Here is a 23,725-nt window from a genome sequence, read left to right as displayed (position 1 = left end):
GAGAGTTCTCTATCTTCATCTGAAGGTTGCTAGCAAAATACTGGCTTCCAGGCAGCTAGGATGAGGGTCTTTTTTTCTTTCTTTTTTTCTTTTTTTCTTTTTTATTAACTTGAGTATTTCTTATTTACATTTCGAGTGTTATTCCCTTTCCCGGTTTCCTGGCAATCATCCCCCTAATCCCTCCCCCTCCCCTTCTTTATGGGTGTTCCCCTCCCCATCCTCCCCCCATTGCCGCCCTCCCCCCCACAGTCTAGTTCACTGGGGGTTCAGTCTTGGCAGGACCCAGGGTTTCCCCTTCCACTGGTGCTCTTACTAGGATATTCATTGCTACCTATGAGGTCAGAGTCCAGGGTCAGTCCATGTATAGTCTTTAGGTAGTGGCTTAGTCCCTGGAAGCTCTGGTTCCTTGGCATTGTTGTACATATGGGGTCTCGAGCCCCTTCAAGCTCTTCCAGTTCTTTCTCTGATTCCTTCAACGGGGGTCCTATTCTCAGTTTAGTGGTTTGCTGCTGGCATTCACCTCTGTATTTGCTGTATTCTGGCTGTGTCTCTCAGGAGAGATCTACATCCGGTTCCTGTCAGCCTGCCCTTCTTTGCTTCATAGGATGAGGGTCTTAAGGCCCACACACAGTGATACATCTACTCCAACAAGGCCTCACATACTCCAATGAGGGCACACCTTCTAATAGTGCCACTGCCTGGGACAAGTGTATACAAACCATTGCAGATAGAAAAATAAATAACTGTCAAGAGGTTTGCTGCTCTTGCAAAGTTTAGTTCCCAGCACTAAACTGTTCAAACCTTTCAGTAACTCCACTTCCAGGGGATCTGACACCAATGTCTGAGCTCTGTGGGCAACTGCACACAAGTGACATACGTTCACACACACACACACACACACACACACACACACACACACACACATTCACATAAAGAAAACAAAACAAGAAAGTAAATCTCTAAGTAGTAGAATGATGCACGTGCAATTTCACACGGCTAGAATTTGCAGAATCTCCACGGCTAAATTCACTGTTGCTCTCTAGTGCGTGTGGTGAGTGTTTTGCCTCTTACATCATCTTAACAGCTTCGTGGGTTGGAATAAAATGAATATGAACAGTCTTTAAGAACACAGAACAAATAGAAATTATTATTACTATTTCATGAATATTGAATTTTACAAGTATTGTAGATTTTATCTACCACTTCCTTGTGTATTTTAAAGCTAGTATTTTTGATCCATTTCCTTGTGTGACTCGTTTATTATTTGTACTTGCAATCCACAACACACTCTAAATGCAGCAAAGTTCTATGGAGACGTTTAGTGTAGAATGAAATTTAGAGAAAGGAAGCTAGAAAAGAGGCAGCCTATAAATGCAAACAGAAAGAAATGTTAGAGGAGTGGAGAGAGATGAGATGAAAATATTATTCTGGGATGGAAGTAGAGGATAATTTGGATGAAAGCAGCCCATATTTATTCAAAGAGTCTGGCAGTCAGAGTCATAGAGCTATGATTCCCCCACTCTCTTTCCCCAAAATATTCAATTTTGACATTTTCAAAATGTGTCAATTTATATTCAGTTAGTTACTCATGTGATGAACCAACTTGCGTTCATCTTAGGCTTGAAAGCCATCTTATAATAAAGACAAACTAGGGTCATTGCTGTCTGTAATTAAACCTCTCTTTCTCAAGGATGATCCATGCTCTACCTATAATCTTAACTACGGCCTGTTTTGTACTGCCTGTTCCAGGAAATATCAACCAGGCCTTTGTTTTAAAAGGTTATTACTACCACCTGTTGCTTTGACTACCTTATGACTACCTTGCAATCATGTCTTTATTTCAAAAGAGGTTATTTTGACCAACCTGTTATGTTTTGCCTCTGCAACCTGGATTATTTGTATGCCAAATCACTCATTTGGAAACTTTCTATCTATGAATTATGAAAATCTTATCTCGCTCATGTCCAGTGCTGACATCTTGAACCCTGCCTTAGGGGGAGGCAGCCTGTGTACATGAATAATAAATCTTGCTTTAATTCATTACTTCCTTTAATTAATTTGGCCAAGATTATTTGGGTCTGTGGTCTTCTCAAATCTTTAGGACTATCAACAGTCTAATTGATAGGGACAGGGAAACAGATAAGAGAATATTAAGTTAGATGTCATGGTTCATACATTAAATTCAGCACTTCAGAGGCACACTCCAGGTGCCAAGCCATCACTACAGCCCTGATATTGTTATTGTATATACTAGGAAGAAATAAATATGGGCAGATTTGATAAATAGGAGGAGAAATGTATTTTGAGAGCAAATACATTTTATTGTTACTGTTTACAAGGGTCTTATGAAGCCCAGTTTGGCTTTGAACTATGCAGCAGAGAATGACCTTGCATTCTTAGCCTTCTGGCCTCCACACTCCAAGCATTTGATGCATCAGTCCTGTATCACCAGACCCACTACTGTCTTCACACTGTAAAGTACAATATTTTAAAGAGTATATCCTTTTTGGTTTAATATTATTCATCCTTGCATTTTTTTGTTTCTTTAGAGACATGTTTCAGCTATCAGCATGCCATTACATTTTCCCATTTGTATATATAGGTGCAGAGATCAACAATACTATATATATATATATATATACATATATATATATATACTTTCCATTGTGTTGAATTTGTAATTACTTAATGAGAGTGTATAACACAGAACCACAAAACACAGATTCAGAGAGTGTGCACATTGCTTTTACATATATAGTCAAGTAGAACCAAGTAAGGTTTCTGCATATACTGGCAGGACTTGGTGATATGACTGGGATTAGATTAGATTTCAGTGGGAGCCTTTGGCCACTCCACTTGTGTCATCTCATTCCAGCAAGGCTTTCCCTGGAATCTTCTCAGGGCAGCGAAGGAAGCACAAGATAGAAGCTTTTATTCATGGAACAAATATTTGTAAAGCCTTCACCTTCTTCAATCCGACTCACAGTGAGAGACCATATTGATAATGACAAGCTAAAGCCATTGATTTGGGCAATGAAAAACAGTTGGGGATAATTTTACAAAAATAATTAGACAAAAGTATTTTTATACTACTTTTCATTCTTTTATATTCATTAATTATTCACTTCTATAATACATTCAGATGCAGCTACCTCTCCCTCCACTCTTCCCAGTTGTTTTCCTACCTCACCCTTCTCCAAGAATCACTGCTGATACATTTTCCTTCAGAAAAGAGCAGGCCTCCCAAGAATATTAGCCAAACTCAGAATAACAAGAATCATTCCCACTGCCCCCCAGCTAGCATGCAAAATCCATTCTATTTCTTCCTAGGGAAATTCATGTGTCTCTCCTTAGAGCCCTTTTGTTATTTAGCTGGGTCTACAATTACCTTGTAGTTAAAAACTAATATCCACTTGTGAGTACATACCATGTTTGTCTTTCTGGGATTGAGTTATTATTTCCACTAATAGCCTGCTAATTTTATGATGTCATTTTTTTTAACTGTTATTACAATTTTTCTCTATTCTGGATAATTATATATATGTTTTTCTTTTTCTTTTCTTTTTTTTTTTATAAACTTGAGTATTTCTTATATACATTTCGAGTGTTATTCCCTTTCCCGGTTTCCGGGCAAACATCCCCCTCCCCCCTCCCCTTCCTTATGGGTGTCCCCCTCCCAACCCTCCCCCCATTGCCGCCCTCCCCCCATAGACTAGTTCACTGGGGGTTCAGTCTTAGCAGGACCCAGGGCTTCCCCTTCCACTGGTGCTCTTACTAGGATATTCATTGCTACCTATGGGGTCAGAGTCCAGGGTCAGTCCATGTATAGTCTTTAGGTAGTGGCTTAGTCCCTGGAAGCTCTGGTTGCTTGGCATTGTTGTACTTTTGGGGTCTCGAGCCCCTTCAAGCTCTTCCAGTTCTTTCTCTGATTGCTTCAATAGGGGACCTATTCTCAGTTCAGTGGTTTGCTGCTGGCATTCACCTCTGTATTTGCTGTATTCTGGCTGTGTCTCTCAGGAGCGATCTACATCCGGCTCCTGTCGGTCTGCACTTCTTGGCTTCATCCATCTTGTCTAATTGGGTGGCTGTATATGTATGGGCCACATGTGGGACAGGCTCTGAATGGGTGTTCCTTCAGTCTCTGTTTTAATCTTTGCCTCTCTCTTCCCTGCCAAGGGTATTCTTTTTCCTCATTTAAAGAAGGAGTGAAGCATTCACATTTTGATCATCCGTCTTGAGTTTCGTTTGTTCTAGGGATCTAGGGTAATTCAAGCATTTGGGCTAATAGCCACTTATCAATGAGTGCATACCATGTATGTCTTTCTGTGATTGGGTTAGCTCACTCAGGATGATATTTTCCAGTTCCAACCATTTGCCTACGAATTTCATAAACTCGTTGTTTTTGATAGCTGAGTAATATTCCATTGTGTAGATGTACCACATTTTCTGTATCCATTCCTCTGTTGAAGGGCATCTGGGTTCTTTCCAGCTTCTGGCTATTATAAATAAGGCTGCGATGAACATAGTGGAGCACGTGTCTCTTTTATATGTTGAGGCATCTTTTGGGTATATGCCCAAGAGAGGTATAGCTGGATCCTCAGGCAGTTCAATGTCCAATTTTCTGAGGAACCTCCAGACTGATTTCCAGAATGGTTTTACCAGTCTGCAATCCCACCAACAATGGAGGAGTGTTCCTCTTTCTCCACATCCTCGCCAGCATCTGCTGTCACCTGAGTTTTTGATCTTAGCCAATCGCACTGGTGTGAGGTGAAATCTCAGGGTTGTTTTGATTTGCATTTCCCTTATGACTAAAGATGTTGAACATTTCTTTAGGTGTTTCTCAGCCATTCGGCATTCCTCAGCTGTGAATTCTTTGTTTAGCTCTGAACCCCATTTTTTAATAGGGTTATTTGTTTCCCTGCGGTCTAACTTCTTGAGTTCTTTGTATATTTTGGATATAAGGCCTCTATCTGTTGTAGGATTGGTAAAGATCTTTTCCCAATCTGTTGGTTGCCGTTTTGTCCTAACCACAGTGTCCTTTGCCTTACAGAAGCTTTGCAGTTTTATGAGATCCCATTTGTCGATTCTTGATCTTAGAGCATAAGCCATTGGTGTTTTGTTCAGGAAATTTTTTCCAGTGCCCATGTGTTCCAGATGCTTCCCTAGTTTTTCTTCTATTAGTTTGAGTGTGTCTGGTTTGATGTGGAGGTCCTTGATCCACTTGGACTTAAGCTTTGTACAGGGTGATAAGCATGGATCTATCTGCATTCTTCTACATGTTGCCCTCCAGTTGAACCAGCACCCTTTGCTGAAAATGCTATCTTTTTTCCATTGGATGGTTTTGGCTCCTTTGTCAAAAATCAAGTGACCATAGGTGTGTGGGTTAATTTCTGGGTCTTCAATTCTATTCCATTGGTCTATCTGTCTGTCTCTGTACCAATACCATGCAGTTTTTATCACTATTGCTCTGTAATACTGCTTGAGTTCAGGGATAGTGATTCCCCCTGAAGTCCTTTTATTGTTGAGGATAGCTTTAGCTATCCTGGGTTTTTTGTTATTCCAGATGAATTTGCAAATTGTTCTGTCTAACTCTTTGAAGAATTGGATTGGTATTTTGATGGGGATTGCATTGAATCTGTAGATTGCTTTTGGTAAAATGGCCATTTTTACTATATTAATCCTGCCAATCCATGAGCATGGGAGATCTTTCCATCTTCTGAGGTCTTCTTCAATTTCTTTCCTCAGTGTCTTGTAGTTCTTATTGTACAGATCTTTTACTTGCTTGGTTAAAGTCACACCGAGGTACTTTATATTATTTGGGTCTATTATGAAGGGTGTCGTTTCCCTAATTTCTTTCTCGGCTTGTTTCTCTTTTGTATAGAGGAACGCAACTGATTTATTTGAGTTAATTTTATACCCAGCCACTTTGCTGAAGTTGTTTATCAGCTTTAGTAGTTCTCTGGTGGAACTTTTGGGATCACTTAAATATACTATCATGTCATCTGCAAATAGTGATATTTTGACCTCTTCTTTTCCGATCTGTATCCCTTTGATCTCCTTTTGTTGTCTGATTGCTCTGGCTAGAACTTCAAGAACTATATTGAATAAGTAGGGAGAGAGTGGGCAGCCTTGTCTAGTCCCTGATTTTAGTGGGATTGCTTCAAGTTTCTCTCCATTTACTTTAATGTTAGCAACTGGTTTGCTGTATATGGCTTTTACTATGTTTAGGTATGGGCCTTGAATTCCTATTCTTTCCATGACTTTTATCATGAAGGGGTGTTGAATTTTGTCATGATGTCATTTTTTAACAGCTGAGTAATACTCCATTGTGTAAATGTACCTTATTTCCTTTATCAGCTTCTCATTTGAGGAACATTTAGGTTATTTCCAGTTTCTGGCAATTACTAAAAAATGCTACTATGAACATAGTTGAGCAAAATTCCTTGTTGTAGTATGGAGCATCTTTTGGGCATAAGCCCAAGAGTGGTTTTACTGGCTAGTTTTGTGTGTCAACTTGACACAAGCTGGAGTTATCACAGAAAAAGGAGGCTCAGTTGTGGAAATGCCTTCATGAGATCCAGCTGTAAGGAATTTTCTCAATTAGTGTTCAAGGTGGGAGGACCCAACCTACTGTGGGTGGTGCTGTCCATGGGCTGATGGTCTTGGGTTCTATAAGAAAGCAAGCTGAGCAAGCCAGGGGGAAGCAAGCCAGTAAGAAACATGCCTCCATGGCCTCTGCATCAGTTTCTGCCTGCTTCCTGACCTGCTTGAATTTCAGTCCTGACTTTCTTTGGTGATGAACAGCATGCAAGTAAGCTGAATAAACCCTTTTCTCCCCAATTTGCTTCTTGGTCATGATGTTTGTGCAGGAATAGAAACCCTGACTAAAACAGTGATATAGACGGGTCTTGAAGTACATTGGTTCCCAATTTTCTGAGGAATTACCATATTGATTTCCATAGTAGCTGTCCAAATTTGCACTCCTTGTGTTATTGATCTTTAACCATTTTGATGCCTGTAAGAAGAAACCTCAAGGGCTGGAGAGATGGCTCAGCGGTTAAGAGCACTGACTGCTCTTCCAGAGGTCCTGAGTTTGATTCCCAGCAACCACATGGTGGCTCACAGCCATCTGTAATAAGATCCGGTGCCCTTGTCTGTCATATATATGCAGAACACTGTGTATATAATAAATAAATAGATCTAAAAAAATTAAAAAAAAAAAGAAGAAACCTCAAGACAGGCAGTGGTGGCACAGGCCTTTAATTCCAGCACTTGGTCAATTTCTGTGAGTTCAAAGACAATCTCACCTATTTAGAGAGAGCCAGTACAGCCAAAGCTACACAGAGAAACCCTGTTTCAAAAACAAGACAAAACAAAACAACAACAACAAAAACCAAAAAGATGGAATCTCAAAGTAGTTTTGATATGCATTTCCCTGATGGCTAAGGATGTTGAACATTGCTTTAAGTGGTTTTTGGCTATTGGTAATTCTGCTATTGAGAATTCTCTGTTTGGATCTGTAATCTATTTTTAATTGGATTATTGGATTTTTTGATGTCTAGTTTCTTGAGTTCTTTACATTTTTTGGGTGTTAGCCCTCTATTTGATATGGAAATGGTGAACAGCTTCTCCCATTCTGTAGCCTGCCCTTTTTTCCTTTTGAGAGCATCCTTTGCCATACAGAAACTTTTTAGTTTCCTGAGGTCTCATTTATTAAATGTTGACCTTAGTGCCTGCACTATCATGCTCTGGTTAGTAAGTTGTTTCCTATGCTAAAGTTCTCAAGACTATTCTCCACTTTGTCTTATATAAGGTTCAATGTACCTTGCCTTATGTTAAAGTCTTCGGTCCTCTTGGGCTTGCAGCAGGGTGATAGATATGAATCTATTTACACTTTTCTACATGCAAATATCCAGTTTGACCAGCATCATTTATTGAAGATACTTTCCTTTTTCTATTGTGCATTTCTGGATTCTTTGTCAAAAATCAGGTGTCCATACATGTATGAGTTTAAGTGTAGACCTTTAATTTCATTAATCTGCTGGGGGCCAGCCCCAGCATTAGTATTAGTATTCTTTCTCATGTTGGTTCTTCCTGAGGCAGCTGGGGGGAAGGGTGCCAGCAGAGGGTAAGGCTTTGTCTTACGAGATATTTAGGGTTGCTATATAATAATAAGTTTACTTATCTAAGTCTAAGTTACTATGTTACTGTAGCTGATTTACTTATCTCTGTCTAAGTCAGTATGCTCTGTGACTGTAACTGACCTGCCTTCTGTGTTCCTCTGAGGCCAGAAACTGCAGTTTCTGGCATTTAGCACCTCATTCTAAAACCGCAGGAGATAAAGTAGGGGATTAATTGTTAGAGCCTTTTCCCTTTTGTCCCTTTGCCTCTTGCTTGTCAGGCTAGGGGGAAGTTTGGAGCAATAAACTTCTATTGAACCAAGAGAAGTGAATAGCGATTACAGAAGGAAAAACTTTAACATAGCCAAATATGCATAAACGTATATAATTTCATACACAGATTCATAAATGCACATTTATACATTCCCGCATAATCAGTTGGGTCCAGATCACATACATTCTCACAATTACATTCTTACACACATTCTTACATATCCATACTTATATATGCATATGGAGCAAATGACCAAGCACCAGTGCAGAAAGAACTCACTCATTCTGGATGAAGGATGAGCTCCGATCTTTATTGCATAGAGAAAGAAATAGCTTCAACCCTTTTAATGCTAAATGAATTAAACCCAAGTTTGTAAGAGAAAAGCCTTGTTCCTTTTAATAAGACTAAGCCTGCCTTGTTATTAAGAAATGACCTGTTCTGTCCCATGGTAAGGAAAAACCTGCCTGCTCCTTCTGCTCTTTCCAGCTTCTTCTTTTTTCCTCTTTCCCTCTGTATTCTGCACATTGCTCTCTTATGTTACCTATAGTCTCTAAGTTATTCCACTCTGCATTTCTTCTCAGCCCAGATCTTTTTTTAGCTCAGTTCTCCTTAGCTCAATTCAGCTCAGTTCTCCTTCACTCAGTCTTGACTCTTCAGCTCAGTCCCCTCCAGATCTGTTCTTCTCTCTTTCTTCTCTTTGTCCTCAGCACTTAAACATCTTTCAGAATACATAATCACATGTTACAAAGTCCATCACAAGTTCATATGAAAGATCAAATCATAAATCGAAATAGAAGTTTACAACAGTGAATGTTTACATGCATATCCATCAGGAGTAATTATCTGGCTAACCATTTATCACCTGTCACAGCTCCACAGGTTCACTGAAGGTTTAAAACCATAACTAAGTTATAAGTGAAGTTTTGTATAGATAAACCCAGTCAATATTTTATCCTGTCTTAGCACATCATTAGTTCCCTCTTTATGACCTTTGGTTAATTGTTTTACAGCCTCTTGGAATGTGCTCTGAGTAGGAGAAAGTCTGGTTACTATCTAACAGCAATTAACTTGTGACACTTGGGAGACTGGCGGAGTTCTCACTGCAGTTTTGACTATCAGAAAGAGACTTAATAACAGTCCCAGTATAAAAGAGTTTAATAATCATTGATACAATTTTAGGAATTCTTATAGGATCCTAGTTAGACTTAAGAAATCATCTATTTGTCTATAAGGCATCACTATGAGACAGTACATCTTCGTAGGTCTGCAGAGATCTGCTCCAAAAGGGTGTGTGTTATTACTTAATGATTGTTATATATGTCTAATAATAACAAGAGGAAAAGCATTTGAATATCAGAAATCTTTCCTAAAATGAATCCCTTACAGTCTTGCTTAATAAGGGTGAACCAGTTACAGATTATTATTATATATTATTATATCTGAGACTGGCCATCTCAAGATGATCACCTGCTAGTTATTAGCTTGTCTTGTTATGGCTCCCGACATTAATCAATATGTCTGTTTTTCTTCCAACACCACTTTTTAACTCTTATAGCTCTGTAGTACAGCTTGAAATAAGGGATGGTGATACCTTTGGAATTTCTTTTATTGTTCAGGATAGTTTTAACTATGCTGGGATTTTGGTTTTCCATATTAATTTGAGGCTTATTTTTTCAAGGTCTATAAGTCATTTTCACTATTTAATTCTACCAATCCTTTTATCTTCTGATATCTTCTTCAATTTCTTTCTTCAAAGACTTGATTTTGTTATATAAATTCTTCACTTGCTTAGTTAGAGTTACCCAAGATATTTTATCTTATATGGTTATTGTGAAGCATGTTTTTCCCCTAATTTCTTTCTCAGTCCATTTATCATGTGCATATAGGTGGGCTACTGATTTTTATTTTTAATTAATCTTATACAGAGTCACTTTACTGATGGAATTTATTGGCCATAGGACCTCCTTGATAGCTTTTGGGGGTATACACTATCATATCATCTACAAATAGCCATACTTTGACTTCTTTCCTTCCAATTTATATCTCCTTGATCTCCTTCAGTTGTCTTACTGCTTTAGGGAGAATTTTAAGAACTATACTGAATAGATATGGAGAAAGTAGACAACCTTGTGTTGTTCCTGATTTAATGAAAGTGCTTTGAGTTTCTTTCCATTCAATTTGATGTTGACTATACGCTTGCTGTAAATTGTCTTTATTATGTTTAGGTATTTCCCTTGGCTCCAAGAGTTTTATTATGAAGGCATGTTGGACTTTGTCAGAGGCTTTTCAGCATCTAGTGTGATGATCATGTATGCTTTTATTTTTCCTTTTGGTTTGTTTAAATGGTGGATTACATTGATTGATTTTTATATGTAGAACCATTCCTATATCTCTAGGATCAAAGCTGATTGATCATGGTAGACAATGTTTTTGATATGTTCTTAGACGCAGTTTCTGGTTGTTTTGTTGACTATTTTTGCAACTATGTTTACTCAGAAAATTGGTCTGCAATTTTCTTGTTCAACTTTTGCATAGTTTAGATATCAAGGTAGCTTCCCTCATGGGATGAACTGACAACATTTCTTCTGCTTCTGATTTGTGGAATAATTTGAGAATTATTGACATTAACTCTGAAAGTTTGGTAAAATTGTGTGTCAAAACAGTCTGGCCCTGTGCTTTTCTGGGGTTGGAGGTTTCTTTTAGTGACTGCTTCTATTTCAATAGGGGTTATAGATGTATTAAATGTTTATTTGATCTTGACTAAACTTTGGCAAGTGGTTTCCATTAAGAAAATGATCCATTTCTTTTAGATTTTTTTTTCAGTTTGTTGGAGTTCAGGTTTTAAAAGAATGATCTGATAATCCTTTGGATTTCCTAACTGTCTGTTGTCATCCCCCCATGCCTTTATCCTTGATTTTGTTAATTTAAATATTCTCTGATAATATTTTAGTTAGTTTTCATAGAGGTTTTCCTATTTTATTGATTTGCTCAAAGAACCAACTCTTTTGATTCATTACTTCTTTGTATTGTTCTTTTTGTTTCTATTTTATTGATTTCAGTACTTGTTTGATTATTTCTTGCCATCTACTCCTTTTGGGAGTGCTTGGTTCTTTTTGCTTTGAAGCTTTTAGGTTTGCTCTTAAGTTGCTGGTATATGATCTCTCCCCCTTTTTTTCCCAATGGAGGTAATAATTCATGAATTTTCTTCTTATCACCATTTTCATTGTATCTCATGAGTTTGGGTATGTTGTACATTCATTTTCATTGAATTGTAAAAAGTCTTTAATTTCTTTGTCTTGACTCAATAGTCATCCAGTAGAGTTTCCATGTTCAGTTTCCATGAAATTGTAATATTTCTGTTTCTATTGTTGTTGAAATCCAGCCTTAATCTTTGGTGATCTTGAAGGACACAAAAGGTTATTTCAATTTTTTTGTACCTATATAATATAATAGCCAAAATATAACATGTAATAAGTAAATTAATATATATTTAAGATATTATCACATCTAAATAACAAGTTTTGCCTTTTCAACTGAAAAAACAAAACTATTATTTGCAATTTTTACTTAAGTAAAAGTAAAAACAAAAACCACCTGGTTTGTTACTAATTATTCACTTATATTCACTGGGTCTTATTTTCAAATCAAAGCTATGAATCGAATCATGTAGTAGATATGAGATTGTACATTTGTTTAAAGTGTACATATATACATATATACCACACACATATACAGGCTTTACTAGTTTTAACTCCATATGCTATTCAAAGCTCTATAGTATACATTTTGAGTATATAGCATTCCAGAGAAATGAAACACAACAATCAACTTAAATGGAAGCTTTAAAGTCTTGATTTTGGATATTTTCTGCTTCAGATTTCATGATTACAACACTTTTTGAGCAGTCAGACTATATTTTGCCTTTGTTAGTGATGGTAAGAACATTCTGTACTCCATTTTGAAGCTGGTGCTGTCAGAAGAGTAGCATTCAGGAATATAACTGATTGATCATAAACTGCAGAGGGTGACAAAGATTGAGACAAATCTCTGCTGACCTCATTTAAACCTTCAGTAGGTCACATCTCCAACAAAGGAGATGTGGGAGGAGAAAATGGAGATTTCAAGTTGAACAGGCCATTAGGATTCCAGCTAAAGTCTGCCCAATTAATCTGAAAACTATTATAAATAATTAAATGACACTTTGCTCCTGATAACAATTAACATTTGACAGCATTTTTCGGTTTCATTTATAGTTATAAATTAGTATAATTTATTACTAAACTTATAGTTTAAAATTATTTTTTCATTTCTATATAGTTGATAGCTAATGCATTTGATATTTATAAATTGTTGTTGTGATTTGTCATTACCTTTCATTTAAGAATTTGAGACTTCCACTCAATTCTTAGGAATAAAATTTCTGAAAGTCCAGAGTCAGTGTCATTACTAGACTCTGAATGGGAAGGTGATGTATGTTTTGATGACTCTGGAAGTAGATGTATACTTTATCTTTATCTTAGTTCCCAAGATTTGAACATTGGAGTTTCTTGAAAAAGCCACACCTCTGCTGAAGGTTCTAAAAACTGATTCAAAACTGTGATTGTGGAGAGTTTGAATGTTACAAATCTTGAGCCAAAGTTACCTGGCTTGCCTTTTAGCCCTGTTAGTAGGGATATAGCTCTCAGATTCTCATAAAACATCTCTTTAACTAGGAGATAAAAAACATCCAAATACATTAACTAGAGTATTAACTATCTATTTCTAAAACCTCAGACTCTAAGAAAATCACCAGATAAACCTGTAACAGAACCCCATTCCACTGCGTACCTGATATCCTTACCAGTATTTTCATTAAATGCATTTAATTTTTGCTTCTGCTGGGACCCCTGGCTCCTTGACAGAAAAGAGAGAAGGATAAAATATACCACAAAAGGGAGAGAGTTTATGGCCAAATAGAATGCTGAAGCTTCAAGGGATGACAGTGTGCAGTGGCCCAAGGAACCAAAAGGAAGAAACATTTCAAAAGGTGGCAAAGGCCAGTGCAAGAGACTCTGTTGTGCTGATCTGCATATTTAGGGATGATTCTTGGTATTTAACTCCTTATAGCATCAGGTTTCCAGAAGGATTGAAAGAATGATTTGAATGAACTCTTAAGGGAGAGACTACTCAGATGTTAGCAAGCTGCCCTACAGGTCCTAGGGAGCATCCTCTCCTTTGTAGAGAGTGGACTCCATCTCCTTTTTGCCAGAAAATAAGTTTCTCTTGAGGACTTAAAGCAGCATATAAAAAGATGGAAGACTGGGGGCCTTTTTGAGGCCCATTAAGGTCAAAAGACTAGAACCTGAGCTATTGTCTAGACTTGGACTGAGGCAAAAATATTCTCAGCTACATAATTGGGTAGGGGAATTTATATTCTAATTAGTAATGTGTTTTTCTTTCCCCGTAACCTTCCCCTTGTAGTGCAGACACTTAGAGAAAGCACTGGCCAGTCTACTTTCTGAGTACTAACCCAGAGAAGCATACAGCTCTGTTCTTTCTACCCTTTTTTCTGTCTTTTCCTTTTGTAGTAGACTTTTTCTTATGTTCTGGGCTTTCTCACTTTGGTTGTGTGAGTTCAGTTCCCCACTCTTTCTGAACTTCATTGCTGTTCATGCCATATCCTAACAACATATTGTTGCTTTCTTTTTTCTCCCATCATCTATCAATATAAATGTATCATTTAAAGGTCAGCTGTCTTACTATTTTTCTCTTAAACTTTAGTAAAATTGCTCTCAATTTTCCTTTTATTTCTATCTTAAAATTCTCTTATTTGTTAAACTAGAAATGAGAAAGAGTTTTAGATTTTGTAAGTAGAATATAACATTCAATTTGGGGTTCCTCAAATTTCTCTGGTAACAATAGGTCTTTATTATTAATCATTAAGCCTTCTGCTAAATTATCTTATGATCTTTTGGGCAATTTAAGATGTCATGGCCCCATCCAGAGCAAGAGATACCATTCAGATTTAATTCTTTTAACTAGTTATCAGATTCCTGCAACAATACTTTCTGGTTTTACAAGCCAGTAATTATAGAAAAGAGGAGTCCTCCCTGAAGATCCTTTAAGTCTGTCATTTCTGACTAGGTTCAGAATACATTGCTTATGACCATCTTTTATTCTGTGACTCTGGAAGTTTATTTAACTGACTTCATACTGGAACCTTTCTTTCAGGGCAACCTGAATCTATGTTTTCAACCATAATTGCTAACATTTGACTCAAAGTAAAAGCTCTTATCACCTTTGGACAGGGATCTGTATTCACTCCACAAGAGTTGAACTTGATCTTGTGAAAATAAAAAAGTTTCTGAAATAATAATAATAATAATAATAATAATAATAATAATAATAGTAATAATAACTGTGCTTGCTTTGAACTTTTTACAAGGTTAAACTTGAATTGATAAGAACTTCCAATATTATGGAGAGATTGGGATGTTACAGGTCCAGAGCCTAATTACAATTTATCTTGGGCTGTCTTTCCCCACCTAAGTAGCCATTTCTTGTTCACCTCTGCATCTGACCTAACATCCTTGTGACTAACAGATAAAAATCTTTGGGATTTATTAACTTTCAAAAGTAAAAAAAAAAAACACTCTTTCCCACCAATCAAAAGTCTAAAACTGTCATCAGATGGCATCTGAGACCAGTAGCTGAGAATGCTCTTGCTTTGCTGTTATTTTGATGACTCCACCACCATATTTGAAAAGTGCCTCAATTTATGACTTTATTTGTCACTACAAAGTCTTCAAAAAGGGACATGGAATTTGGCTAACCTAAATGTGAGTTGCCAGGCTGTGGTGACTCATGGCTTCAGAACAAAACCTGTTTTTTGAGTAGACAGTCTGAAGACCATAGCCTACTGCACATGTCAAGGTCATGTTGGTACTGAGCTTATGTTGTGTTTACACCAAATCTTCTGGGTTTGTGGCTTATTCATTCCTTAAGAGTTGTAGAATGTGGACAGTCTCTTCCCATCATCCTCTCCTTACATCTACAGCCCAGAAGCCTATCTCTGCACATGCAAATAGACCCTCAGGGGTTTTCCTGAATAAAGACGAGGGATTTTGCTGCCACTGTCAAGATAATACACATAATGCAGATGGTGCTTTCATACCAGAACAACCACAACAGAAAGGGAGAGATGAAACTTCTGTCTGCATTGTGGTGTGCCTTTTTTTTTTTCCTATTTTATAATTTGACGGTTTAATTTGGCTTTGGTGCAAATAAATACTTAATCTTCTACTGGAACTTGACTTCTGTGCTTGTTGTCAGGGTGGCAGTTCTAAATATAGGTAGGCAAGGGGAGAAAAAGACACATCAAATTCCTTATCTATCTCGCTTTGGCACTTTCAAAGAGTTTATATTTAAGCTTAAATTTAAATAAGCAGTCTTGTATTACCACTGCCAGTATTCTGTCACAGTAGTCCTTTTAGTTGACTAAATAAGAAACATAAATTAGAGCTTCAGAGATAGCCTGGAATCCCTGCCTTTTCAGTCCATTGAAGGTATCAAAGGGGAAGTGTACTGGTCCATCCCAGCCCTTGACCTCCGTGTTGAGAAATACGCCAAAGAAGCAGTCAAGATGAAAAGGTGTTATAACCAAAACCAAAAACGTTATTTTTTTCTGAAAACTCAGATCTTCTCAAGATGTAAGGTTTTAATTTTTCATGCAATGCATAGCCTCTTCAGTTTGTTCCCACCACCTTTTCCCCAGTACAGGTCTGGAGCTGGACATTTATCCTCATCAACGAATCCTGTTTGCCAGTTTGCTTTGCTCTGCTTACTACAGCCCCCAGTGCCCACATGATTTTACCCCTTGAATAATTTGCATAGCATGTTTTTCCCCTATTTACTGAATATCACAAAATTGAGAAATCAGCTTAGTAGCTTACAATTTGGATAGCTCTTTTCTATGCTTTGCGCATTGTATTCATATTAACTACTGGAGTGAACATAAATGTACATCTTTGACAGACAACTTCCTGAAACAACTTCATGTTTTAGGTTTAAAGGGGACATTGGGGTGGATTATCTTTTTAGTAAGAGATTTATTAAAAGTAATTAAAGCTATAGACCAATGGCAGCAAGGATGTTGAGTACAGTTCAGGCTCCCATGGCAGAGTGAAGGTCTGTTTTCATACATTTTAGAGGAAGGGGGGGGGTAGATTATGAAGTTTTGTTTGTGGCCTGCAGTTTGCCATTGGTAAGGTCAACCAGTGAGTAGTCAGTTAAAGAATGTCAAGTGTCTAATGGGCCATCAGCTTTCCTAGCTGGCTGTAACTTGAGGCTGATGGGTCAGGAAAGACACAAACCTAGAGAAACAACTGAAATTAGTTCTGGAAACCAAAGTACCTTACTTTCCAGAATTATAAATTTCATCAAAAGGAAAGAACTTCATAAAAGGGCATTGCCCTACCTAACACTTGCCAATCAATTTCTCCAGAGATTAGAAATCAGCACACTAGTGTTGAAACATAACTAATATTACAAAATTGTCTTGGACACCGACAGTCACTTTGTGTTTACTCTGTTGCTTATTCAAGAGTACCATTTTCTCACAATAGGATTCATTATCTGGACAGCATATTAAACCTTTATCACAAATGCTAGCCTGCCTTTCCACCCACATGAGTTTGTTTCTTCTCTGTAGTGCCTATATCATTACAAACTGCTCATAATTCTCCTGATGCACAGTGGCATTTTTTGTCTCTGGTTTGTCACAATGCTATATACTACACCTATAATCCTTCTCTCATCCAACACACCAGCTTTCCATAATAACATGTAATTATATGATCTCTTAAAATGAAATGAATAATTTTATTCATTTTTGTCATATTTGGTGGTCAACTCAATACTTGATGTAAAGCGTGTTCCTAGGCTAATCATGCGATTGAATTTTAAAGTGTGGGGATATGATAGGATTGAAATACTGAAATAATTGATACAGAAAAGTTATACTATATAATGAATAATGTATTTCATAACAATTATTGAGTACTTATTATTTTAGCATTCTAAAATTAGTTAATTCATACCAGTTCTCCCAGACAGTTTTTGTTCTATAATTTCAACTTTGTTTAGAAATGTAGACTGAAAGCCAGGGAGATAAAACCATTTTCCCAAGAACACTCAGCTAAAATGATATCAAACCCTGATTGAACCTTATCTGTCTGGATATACAGATCATAATCCTCTGTTCCATTGATTTCCATTTATACATCGAAAGTACATTTATAACAAATGATACTTAATACATAATAACTAGGACCTCCTTTGTATAGTTTTAGCATTTCTCCTGAGAATGCTAACATTACTTTTGACTATAACATTTAAAGAATAGATTATGTTCTTTTAAAGTCTTAAGAAAACTGTGTTAGATAAGAACATCCTGGAATATTGTATGTATATGTATTCACTTTTATTATTTAGCCAGAAATAAAATGGCCCAGAATATCCCAACCAGTCTTCACAAGTATTACATAGTTCTCTCTTGATGTTTTCTGTTTTTGTTGTTGTTGTTATTGTTGTTTTGTTTGCTTTGTTTTTGTTTTGGTTTTTGAGATAGGGTCTTCCTGGTTGTCCTAGAACTCACAATGTAAATCAAGCTGGCCTTTAATTCTCAGAGATCTACTTTCCTCTGTCTCCCAAGTGCTCAGATTAAAGAGAGAACACACATAAGTTTCTTAAGTCACAGGCAAAGCTCACAAAGTAATATTAAACAGGAGCTACAGAAAAGATTTAATGATCAGCGTACTTGCCATGCAAACAGGAGGATCTGAGTTTAGATCCCAACACCCATAGTAAAAGCTAGCCATGCTAATGTATACCTGTAACTCTAATGCTAGGAAGGCAGAGATGGGGAGATCTTGCAGGTGGCAACCAATATAGCTAAGACAATGAGCAATGGTTAAATGAAGACCCAGTCTTTAAAAATAAAATAGAGAGTCATAGAGGAAGACACCTAATGTAGACCTATACACACGTATGCACATACCAGCACATGTTTATACCAAGCACACACAAACACAAAAGATGTTAAAAAGTATTGTTTGGAGGAATTAATGTGTCCACTGCATAAATTAGCTCTTATACATTGAAAATCTCATTTTCTTTCATGTTTATATCAATCAATTCAGAGCAGAGACCCTCCTTAATAATGACTTGTTTTAGATATTTTGGCAGAGGTGATGAGATAAGAATAAGGAATGATCTACATTCACAATGTGGAAGAGGTTGTAAATAGATATGAGACAGCCATCTGTGAGCCATGATCTGGCTAAAAATCCAGTGTCCCTAAAGTCAAATGCTAGCTACTTCAACCCCATTAAGTGGCCTAGCAGGTCAGCTATTAGCATTGTACTTTTTGATGATTTTGAGACAGGCTTTTACTAGCAGATGACATGATTTTGTGTCTTAAAGTATCTGAGAGGTATATGTGACATGCCAAAGTCTAATGTATTGGACCTAGAAGGCTTAGTTTCAATAAAGATGTCAGATTTGTTGGTCTGTTTTTATTGTGTTGCTGGGATAAAACATACTAACTAAAAGCAACTTAGAGAAACAAGAAGTTTATTTCATCGTACGAGTCCATGGTTATAACAGAGAGGTCAATGCAGTAACTTCACACAGCCAAGAACAGAGAGAAATGAATGCATGTAAGTTCACTAGCTTGCTTGTTCTAGCTTGATTTCTCCAATTTCTTCATCCTAATATAGTTCAGGACAAACTCTGTAGGGGATGTTGCCACCCACAGTAGGCTGTTTTTCCCACATCTATTAACTTAATTAAGACAATCCCTCACAGACATGCCCATAGGATATCCCTAATTGAGACTATCCTCCTGAGTAATCTGCAGTCATGTAAAGCTGACAAAGAAAACACAGGGGGCAAGCACAGGGAACAAGCTAGGTTTGGAGCATTCCATTTTGCTTTTCCCACCACTTTATCTACTTTCGTCTGTGGCACCTCTTAGGCCCTGAGTCAATGGAACTCCATTCATTAATGAGAGAACTAAAAGGAGGGTATTTGGAGAACAGGAATTTAGTAGAAGGCCAGGATATTTAATTGGGCAGGTTCTTGTTAAAATCTGAGGTAGTATCATGTTGGAGGACCTCACATATCCCTGTGGGAGGGGCTCACCCTGCCTTTTGTTTTGCTAATGTCTTTTATTGATCACTGCATCTGTCATCTTTTTCATGTAAAGCATCTGATTTAATAAAAATCTATTGCTCCTTGGGAAATTAACTTCTGGCGAAGCAAATATATGGAGCACACTGAATAAATTTAAACTATCAGAAACTATCATTTGATAACTCACCTCTGTTGGAAGGCATTTTCCATATGCAATCATGATACATTTCTTATGATTATTCAAAATAAATCAACCTTTAGAGATTTTCTTTTTTTACTTGAAGAATTGTAATATATATTTTATTTTAGAAGCACGCATATATATGTGTTTCTAAAATAAAACAAAATAGCACAGACCATAGCGTATTCATAACTGTTACAAAAACTAGTTAAACATCTTACATTGTTTGCCACTAGGAGGTTGGAATGTTAAAGTTCTCGAGTGCAGAGGGTAGTTTGGTAGGTGCCATACCATCTTCAATGCCAAGGGTGACAGTGGTATGCTCAAGTAACCAGAATCGGAGCATGGAAGGACACGACAGCCTCAGCAACTGTGGTGTCTGCTCCTTTGGGAGAGAAACTCATGTGCAGCTCCTAGGACCAGGACCTAACAAGTCCAATGTTTATGACCTCAAAACCACATATGACCAGATATACAATGATCTCAGGGAAGGTAAAGAACTCTCTACGCAAAATGGAATTTTGCATATGTTGGACAGAAATAAAAGGATCAAGCCCCAATCCAGAAAGATTTCAGAGTCGCACAGACCTGTTTGACCTAATCTTCACTTGTGAAGAGAAAGTCTATGACCAGGTTATAGAAGATCTGAACTCCAGAGATCAGGAGAACTGCAAGCCAGTACTTGTGGTCAAGATGTACATCTAGGCCACCATGACGAGGCTACTCTGGGAATGTACCTTATCTGGGAGCTCTGCCAGTGTATCCAGTACACTGAGGATATGGAGGAGGAAATGGAAGAGCTGCTGCAGGAGTTCGAGGAAAAGAGTGGCCAGGCCTTTCTGCATATTGTCTGCTTCTACTCAGCCACCCCTGCTTGGTGCATGGCCTGACCTGTTGAAGCCACTTTTTCAATGTGTTTCCCCTGCTAGTTGTACATCACCAGTGTACTAAACATATGGAATGAGCAGTACACAGAAATGCCAGATTCAGTTCCACTGTTTTTAACCAAAAGAAATAATGATGGTTTATTCTACATTCTCCCCACCAAAACAAAAAAAAAAGGGTTCTTTAAAGTTCTACGCAATTGGATGCTGTCAGAAATGCTTTAAAGTTGTAGTATTATGCACTCTTATGGATAAGCACGAAGTCATATTCATTATTATTTATTTTAAAATAAATTTAATTTAAAGATATAAAATCATCTATGAAATATTCGTGATATTTATAATAATACTAAAGCTTTGTGCTGCTCACTGTTGAATGAGGATGATGGCATGAGCTTAAATCTATTTAACACTCTGTACTCTTTTCAAAACTGTTGGGTGGTTTTTTAGTCAGGGCAGGGTTTTGCTGTTGATCTTCAAGAGTTTCAGTAGAGTTCAAAACCATGAAATTGGGTGATTATTTCCAGCTTTTTTCAGCTAACAGGATGTCTGGCCTCAGCTTGTCACAGGCCAATGGCTCTGGTGCCATCTGGTTATCATAACTTTAGTTTGAGGTTTTAGTCTATTCCTCAGTACTATAAATTTGTCACTCTGTAACACTAATCTACTTACAACTAATGTTACTTATTGTAACAACTGTCTACTTACTGTTACAATATTGCAAAGTTATTTCTGTGAAAATAACATAACACATACGGTATCTTAAAGAGTTCTGTAAACTTTAGCAGAAATGGATAACGCTACACTAATGCGGTAAGTGGTTAGATGGTAATTAAATTGGGCTTCGACTAAGTGAAAGAACTGTATGATTAATTTTTCACTGGGTTTTTATGATTTGAAACAGGATCTTGCTATGTAGGAACTGGAGCTCACTGTGCTCAGGCTGTCCTTAAACCCACAGCAATCCTCCTTCCTTATCTTTCTGTTCAAATTACAAGCATGAGCTACCATGCCTGGCTTACATTTTTGATGTTCTTATTAAAGGAGATACATCCTTGCATATATATTTTCACCAATTACTGACTCTCCAAATTCCTTTGGTATTGAAAATTATGTATAAAGAGCTTCTGCATGCAGGAGGACTCAGTTCCAGCCACCCCTGAGTATGAGTATGAGGGTTCATTCCTCAGAGAAATCCATGAAGAACAAGTGAAAACTGGAAGCTTCTGCTCTACACTTTAACACTCTTCTCTTCTTTTCTCCCAATAGGAACTTTTTACTCCTGAATGCAAGTTTAAAGAGTCTGTTTTTGAAAACTATTATGTAATCTACTCATCCATGCTGTACAGGCAACAGGAGTCTGGCAGAGCCTGGTTTTTGGGATTAAATAAGGAAGGGCAAGTTATGAAAGGAAACAGAGTAAAGAAAACCAAACCAGCAGCTCATTTTCTACCCAAGCCATTGGAAGGTGAGTATATCACATGAACCGTTCTTTTGGGTGCTGCTACGGACTTTAATTTTCACATGGACATATTTGGCATGGCCACAGGAACCTCCCAGTGACTGATAGAGATGTTCTTTTATTGGAGTGGTGTTCACACAGATTTCTTCTTATGCTGTTTTGCTAAGGTTCGTGGGGCTGCCAAATGCAGGTTTATGGTAGAACATGTGCTTAACCTGTGTAGGAGGAAGGATTTTCAGTTCTCGGCACCAAAGAGAGGGAAAAGAAAAGAAAAGAAAAAAATGTCTCTCTTCTATATCCTTGACTTTGTGTATGTGCTGCCTGCATACGAACACGTATGCGTGTCTGTGTGTGTGTGTGTGTGTGTGTGTGTGTGTGTGTGTGTGCATACCCGTGTATGCATACATGTAGCAGAAAACTTTCAGTGTCACAAATCCTCATCATTCCCAATGCTCTAAGTACTTCATGACTTTCAATTATTTGAAAAGTAAAAATTTGTGTTCTAATGAATATATAATGATACATATATGAGAAAACGATTTTCACATGGAACTTCAAGGGTGGGCCTATTTTCAGAATATTTAGGTAAAATTTCTTTTGAATTATTATAATTTTTGAAGATAACCCTTAAAGAATTCTACAAAGTCCCATGCTACAGAAATCATTTTCCTTTTATTAGATTATTTCCCTTGTATTAAAGGAACTTATCTGCCTTCAACTCTAAATAATAGCTCATTTACATTTATTTTGAGCAGTCCTAAGGCACAAGCTAACACATTCTATCGATTAATTAAAAAGTATAGACGTGTACCTTGATCATTAATGATTCTGCTAGAAGGGCTATTTACCGTTATTTATGTTAAAAATTGGAACTGAAAAAAAAGGCTATTTCGAAGTTTTCTGAAGAAGTGAATGAGGAAAATAACAGAACCAGCAAGCTTGCAGTGGTGGTCTGTCTTCCTGGGATAAAAGAAAAAGTGACCAGGTCCCTCTAGAGACTGACACGGTACTGGCAGGGACTTTGTGAAGGTTGTAACCTAGTCAAGCTATAGAGAATGTCAGTTTGTTCTTCAAGTGTGATGATATGGAGTTCCTCACTATTACCCCCATCAAAGATTCTTTCACTACAGCATAAACAGTATGATCACAATATATCCTATCTCTTGGAATTCCAGCTCTAAGCTGAACTGTTGTGTGAGTATGATGTGTAGATATAAAGGAGAGAAAAGTACTATCTTATCATGTTTTAAAATAATTCCTGAACAGAGGTACTCTAACCAAAACAAGGTGGTGTGCTTTATTCTTTTAAAACGTTACTTCTAAAACACGGTGCTTAATAGACAAGATTATTAGAGGGATATGAGTTTCAAACTTTACAAGCTCCAATAGGGTATAAATTATATAACTGAATGCTTTAGGACAAGTACAGACATTTCCATGGGACTACGATGCTTCCGGATTCTCTGTGCAGTCATAGCTCCCACCCAGCCTTAGTTCATATGTGATGTAAGTCAAAACTTTGATACTATTGGGCCCTGATTTGAGGGCGAGTGAGACACTGGAGGTGCTTCAAGAATGACAACTCTTTTTCTCTTTAAAGTAAAAATAGATTTTATTACAATGTATTCTGAT

At 37.3% G+C, this 23,725-nt stretch overlaps 1 protein-coding gene and 1 pseudogene across 8 annotated transcripts in view; both read left to right on the top strand.

Annotated features, from left to right (window-relative positions):
• Fgf14 (fibroblast growth factor 14) overlaps positions 1–23,725 on the top strand; it is a 643,687-nt gene that overhangs the window by 606,472 nt on the left and 13,490 nt on the right. For all 8 annotated transcript variants that reach the window (XM_039093636.2, XM_063274614.1, XM_039093639.2 and 5 more), the window contains one exon: positions 21,901–22,099. In XM_039093636.2, the coding sequence (XP_038949564.1) occupies positions 21,901–22,099 (199 nt within the window). The remainder of the gene's footprint in view (positions 1–21,900; positions 22,100–23,725) is intronic.
• Ssu72-ps1 (Ssu72 RNA polymerase II CTD phosphatase, pseudogene 1) lies at positions 4,985–21,892 on the top strand (annotated as a pseudogene).

Source organism: Rattus norvegicus, chromosome 15 (genome assembly GCF_036323735.1).
Source record: "Rattus norvegicus strain BN/NHsdMcwi chromosome 15, GRCr8, whole genome shotgun sequence".
Classification (NCBI taxonomy): domain Eukaryota; kingdom Metazoa; phylum Chordata; class Mammalia; order Rodentia; family Muridae; genus Rattus; species Rattus norvegicus.
This window is presented reverse-complemented; position numbering and strand designations above follow the sequence as displayed.